This window comes from Oncorhynchus nerka, linkage group LG24 (assembly GCF_034236695.1).
Source record: "Oncorhynchus nerka isolate Pitt River linkage group LG24, Oner_Uvic_2.0, whole genome shotgun sequence".
Lineage (NCBI taxonomy): Eukaryota > Metazoa > Chordata > Actinopteri > Salmoniformes > Salmonidae > Oncorhynchus > Oncorhynchus nerka.
In genome coordinates, this window is record NC_088419.1 from 36,279,529 (window position 1) to 36,285,425 (window position 5,897).

A 5,897-nucleotide genomic window follows, 5' to 3' on the forward strand; every position below is an offset into this window, starting at 1 on the left:
TTCTACATTATCTTTATACTTTATCTATATTCAGCATCTTCTTCATGAAAAAAACATCCCGGAAAGAACAGGAGGCTGGTTTGGGGAGGGCTGCTCATAGTAATGGCTAGAATGGAATGGTATCTAACACATGGAAACCATTTGTTGGATGTGTTTGATATACACGCCCAGAAATTCGTTTCCAGCCATTACTACCCTGCCATCAGCCACCTCTATTGACTTGTAGGCCTATACAAACGGAGGCTGCATAGGCCTACAAAAAATATATATTTTTAAATACAAATGAACAAAAAGCGAAAACAAATTAAATGCACGGGGGCGCCCTCTCCATCCTGAGTGGGCTGACAGTGTGTGACAGTACTGCACTCTCAGCACTATAACACGCATGGTTGTGTGTGAGTGGGTGGGTCACTAGGTTGTGCCGGAAAGATTAACATCAGTTTTTGTTGACACCAGAGGAGCCAGCATGAGCCTCATTTCATATGGCAGTGAAAGAGTTGGATGCGGACTTAATTCCTCTTTTGTTTGCACTGATGTGAGCAAAAGGGATATTTATCAGTTCAAGATTAGGGGAGTAGGCTACGACCAGTTGTTATGGAATACAATGATAGTATAACCTGCCATGACAGAGTCACTGTCTCGTCGGGGAATCCCTATATCTCCGCGGCAATCTTCTCTGCGGAGGTACTAGGCAATTTAATCGCCTTGGTCCTTTTGGAGATGCGGCGCCGGCGGCAAATTCCATCCTTGTTCCAGGTGCTGGTGACTGCACTGGTGACTACAGACCTACTAGGTTCCTTATCCATCAGTCCTCTTGTACTAGCCTCTTATACACAAAACAGGACATTGGTAGATATGAGTAAAAACAGAGCAGTATGCGCCTACTTTGGTTTCAGCATGACTTTTTTCAGCCTCGCCACTTTGGCCATTCTGTGCGCCATGGCTTTGGAGCGCTACCTCTCCTTTGGACAGCCGTATTTTTACGAGCGGCACTTGACAAAGCGCTGCGGATATATCACCATTCCACTCATCTATCTGGTCTGCATCTTCTTCTGCCTAGCACCTTTTATGGGCTTTGGAGACTACGTCCAATATTGCCCAGGGACTTGGTGCTTCTTTGACATGAACCCAAACGTGACCCAACACAAAGTCTACGTCGGTGTGTATGCGTCATTGGCTCTTATCATGATTTCGACGACACTAATTAGTAACTTATCTGTCGTCTACCATTTGATTATAATGTATCGGATGTGCAAAGCGCACCGTGGGGGAGTTACGCGACGGATACGGTTCTACCAAAAATCATTCGCTATGACTGAGGAAGTGGAGCATCTTCTGCTACTGGTGTTCATAACAGTGGCTTTCGTCATCTGTTCGTTTCCTTTAGTGGTAAGTAAGATCATTCGTTTCGATAAAGCTGGTCTAAATGTGGAAAATATTGAGACAGTCACGTGTGCAGTGGAGATTTTTCTTGTGGTCTTCCACATCACCACTTCTGCTTCTGCTACATCTAGAAATAAGCCATCATTTCAAATGTAACTTGCACAGAACAAATGGCATAGCCTACATGGAGCAATACCATTGACAAATTATGATTATTTATTGATGACATATTACCAGGGCCCAGAGGCAGACATTGATTTGGAGGCCCCAGGCAGACCAGTCTCAGGCCCCAATCTGAATGCACTTCATTGCTGCAGCTTAATTTAAAAGAAAGTCACATTTGCAATCACATCACATGAAACAATGCATGGGAGCTCGGCCAGGGTGAAATAGTCCATTATTATGAACCAGTCCATGGGTAATTAATAACATTTGTTTCTACTATTATGAGAAAAACTTGGATTTTAATATTGATATGAAATATATGTATATTGATCTATTATGAATTATGAAACCTAGGAGGCTCATGGTTATTCGCACCCCTTTCCATAGCCTTACACAGTAATTATAACTTAGGAGTATAACTTATAACTTCCGGAGGACGTCCTCCAACCTATCAGAGCTCTTGTAGCATGAACTGACATGTTGTACACCCAGTGAAAGGATCAGAGAATGAATCTAGTACTGAAAGCATCAGCTACAGCTAGCAAGCAGTGCATAGAATGTGGTGAGTAGTTGACTCAAAAAGAGAGAAAGACAATAGTTAACCAGTTTTGTACAAATTCATTTATTCCAAAATACTTTGATTCACTAGTTTAGCCTACTCAAACAGAGGGATGCTATGTTAGCTAGCTGGCTATGACTGTCCAACAACAACACTGGAACTCTTCCAAGTCAAGGTAAGCTTTTGGTTATACTAATTTATTGCCATCTGGGCCCGCCGGTGTAAGTGCTAAACTGCTTATTGACACTGCAAGGTTACTGCATGATTGTAGCGGGTTTACTAAAGCATTAGTTCTATTAGCTGTGTTGACTATGACATTACTTTAGTTAATATGGTGACAACAATGTAGGCTGTGTGTAGCGGTTATGATATGGTTTTGTTTGGAAAGTTTTTTTTCGCATGGTCATATACAGCTGATGTGTTGTGCATTGAAGTCCACAAGCGAAGGGAAACTCTCGTTTGCAACTGTTGGACTAATGATTACACCCTATATCAGATAGATGCAGGCAAGAGTGTGCAAGGTGGTATTGAATGTTTCATTGTTTGTCCATGTGTCACTGTCTGTCACCTCAATTGTTTTCTATCGACCTGTGTGCACTAAGTTGTAGACATTCATTCATTGGCTAGGGTATAGGTCAAATTTGAGTATCATATCGTAGCCTAAACCTCTTGCTGATACATTGAACTGAGTGACTGGAATATGAATGACAGTCATCCAATATGCTGTAATAGAAATAAGGTCATGCTCATGAAAATAAAAAATCTTTAAAAACCTTATCTTATATGGCATCGACTGCCACCGCTGGGCACAGTGGCCAGGCAAAACCCCTCCCTTCCCATTTCAATCTTAACTTTTGAAGCTTCCAGCTGGTTTTAAAATTATGCCCAGCTCATGAGGTGCCTTTGTGATGTGAGGCCTGAAGGTATTTACTTTTCTGCCTAATGGTAAGACCGCCACTGCCAGGCCCTTTTAATTGATCTTTTATTTAACCTTTATTTAACTAGGCAAGTCAGTTAAGAACAAATTCTTATTTACAATGATGGCCTACACCAGCCAAACCCGGACGACACTGGGCCAATTGTGCGCCGCCCTTTGGGACTCCCAATCACAGCCGGTTGTGATACAGCCTGGATTCGAACCAGGGTGTCTGTAGTGATGCCTCAAGCACTGAGATGCAGTGCCTTAGACCGCTGCGTCCTACTTACTGTAGTTTTCTTGCACCTGTTATAGCCTAAGCCTACTTACTACTACCAAGACTACCTGGATTGTAATAAATAATAATGAAACATTTGGTCTTAATTGATGACCATTACATGGTTTTGTTGATTTTGTTGACTGTGATGCCTTTTCTCTTTTCCCCCATATAGCTCCGTGTGTATGTCAACTTTACAGGCAGGTCAAAGGAGAGCCATGCCACCGATCTCGCTGTGCTTCGCCTGCTGTCCTTCAACTCCATCATCAACCCTTGGGTCTTCATCATCCTCAGGCCATCAGTGCTGCGCTTCCTCTGGAGAAAGCTGACACTGAGTAAGGCCCAGAGGCCTCCAGAGGCCCCCACATTCCCCCAGGAAAAGTCTCTCCCAGTTGGGTGCAAACTCCCTCTGCCAAGCCCACTTATCGAGCTCCAGAACGACGATGTGGAGGGAGTGGACAAGACATAGGGCACGTTGGAGCGGATCACATTCGTCAAGTCGTTGACCATCATTGGTCACCGTCACTCAAAGTGTGTTGCATTATGGTTATAAAAATGGTCCGACTTGACATGTCGACAGCATGAAATTACGTGATCAAATGTCATGCAGTTCTTGATGAAGTCGTCTTCAAGTCGCAGCAGTTGCTTCTCACCAACTGCACCATGCAGCCATTGCCTGCATTGTGCGAGGCACTATTGGTCAACCAATCATTCTTTTTTTTTATTTTATGACCCACGCGCATGTGGTCAAATACATGACTGAAACAGGAATCAACTTTGAACGATTCTAAAGTTCCAGGGGATACAAATGAAAAGTGATATTTGAGATCTCTCAAGAACCAATGAATTGTACACAAGTTATGTTTCCAGTTTGTGAGTGTGTGATATGGGGATACAGAAAAGTGTATTTTGATATTTATACAGACAAACTTTTAGAAACAATAGCAGCTACATGTTTGTTGACACTGCCATGTTGATCTTAGCTTTGCTGTTGGAAACTACAGTGTCCGACTTTTGGCTGTCGCATAATAATAACCCTCTGACATCAGCAGGAGCCCAAGAGGTCACAGGAAGTGATTTGTCAGACATCCACTGACTGGTTGAAAGGACACCCGGACACTGAAGTGCAGTGTCTTCAATAATATAGGGGACATTCACTTACTGACTTCCATGTCAGACACTGTAGTTTCCAACAGCAAAGCTCAGATCAACATCAAAGTGTCAACATACATGTAGCTGAGATTGGAATACATCTAGGAAGAGATCAGACTTTGGGGTCAAATCAAATCGAATCAAATTTTATTGGTCACATACATGTGTTTAGCAGATGTAGTGAAATGCTGGCTGTGGCGCTGATAGGTTATACCCATACAATATGCATTTGGAATAGGACTTAGCATTTTAAGAATTCATTATGTGTCTATTTATATCATTGATTTATTAAAAAAGGTTTATTATCAGCACTTTATAGGACTGAAATTAAAATTTGACCAAACTACTTCTGGATGAATGGGTCGAGTATTTACTGTATTTATGAAGGTCAATGACAATCACAAGTCGGCTAATCTTAAACTGGCTGTTGATTGGAGAACCAAATATAATGTGTATGTATTGTATTGAATGTTTGCATTATGTCACACCCTGATCTGTTTCACCTGTCTTTGTGATTGTCTCCACCCCCCTCCAGGTGTCGCCCATCTTCCCCATTATCCCCTGTGTATTTATACCTGTGTTCTCTGTTTGTCTGTTGCCAGTTCGTCTTATTTGTCAAGTCAACCAGTGTTTTTGTGTCTTAGCTCCTGCTTTCCCAGTCTCTCTTTTTCTCGCCCTCCTGGTTTTGACCCTTGACTGTACTGACTCTGAGCCCGCCTGCCTGACCACTCTGCCTGCCACTGACCCTGAGCCTGCCTGCCAACATGTACCACCCCTAAAACTTGGCGGTTTGCAGTGCCCCACCGGCCCTCCACCTTCCTGGGAGCCTTGTTTACCTCCCCCGGAATGCTTTAATGGAGAGCACCTGTCGGGCGTATTTTCAGCCCTCCTCAGATCACTCCAAGATAGCCAACCTCATCACGTTGATGTCTGGGAAGGCTCTCACCTGGGCCACCGCCGTATGAGAACAGCAGCCGGCCATGTGCATGAGTTTGGAGGGGTTCATGGGGGAGGTGAGGAAGGTTTTTGATGCCCCATTCTCCGGGAGAGAAGCTGCCTGGAAGCTAATCCAGCTCCGGCAGGATGCCCTCAGAGTGGCCGACTATGCTTTGGATTTCCGCATGTTGGCTGCGGAGACTGCGTGGAACCAGGAAGCACTGTTCGACATGTTCCTGCACAGCGTCTCGGAGGAGGTTAAGGACGAGCTTGCTGCTCAGGATTTACCCACAGATCTTGACTCCCTCATCGCTTTGACCATCTGCATCGATGGGCGATTGTGGGAACGACGGATGGAGAGGAAATTCGATTCCGCTCGCACGTCCAGGGACTTAGAGCGCTGGACGGGTGCTCTATTGATCAGGTCACCCATAACACCAATCCCATCAAACTATGTGTATCAGGGAATCACAGTGAGACCATTCTCCTGGCTCCAGCGACACAATCCT

The 5,897-nt window shown here is 44.2% G+C and overlaps 1 protein-coding gene across 1 annotated transcript; it reads left to right on the plus strand.

Moving 5' to 3' along the window:
* The first annotated feature begins 413 nt into the window (after positions 1 to 413).
* On the plus strand, positions 414 to 4,798 carry LOC115107332 (prostaglandin E2 receptor EP2 subtype-like). Its single transcript, XM_029630733.1, has 2 exons — positions 414 to 1,389; positions 3,476 to 4,798. Exons 1-2 carry the CDS (start codon positions 595 to 597, stop codon positions 3,767 to 3,769), a joined length of 1,089 nt encoding a protein of 362 aa, XP_029486593.1. The 5' UTR covers positions 414 to 594; the 3' UTR covers positions 3,770 to 4,798.
* Positions 4,799 to 5,897: the final 1,099 nt, after the last annotated feature.

Coding starts and splice junctions, on each gene's coding strand:
- LOC115107332 (XM_029630733.1), top strand. CDS start 595: ATGGAATACAATGATAGTATAACCTGCCATGACAGAGTCACTGTCTCG. Junction 1,390..3,475: donor TCTGTTCGTTTCCTTTAGTG/GTAAGTAAGATC, acceptor TCCCCCATATAG/CTCCGTGTGTATGTCAACTT.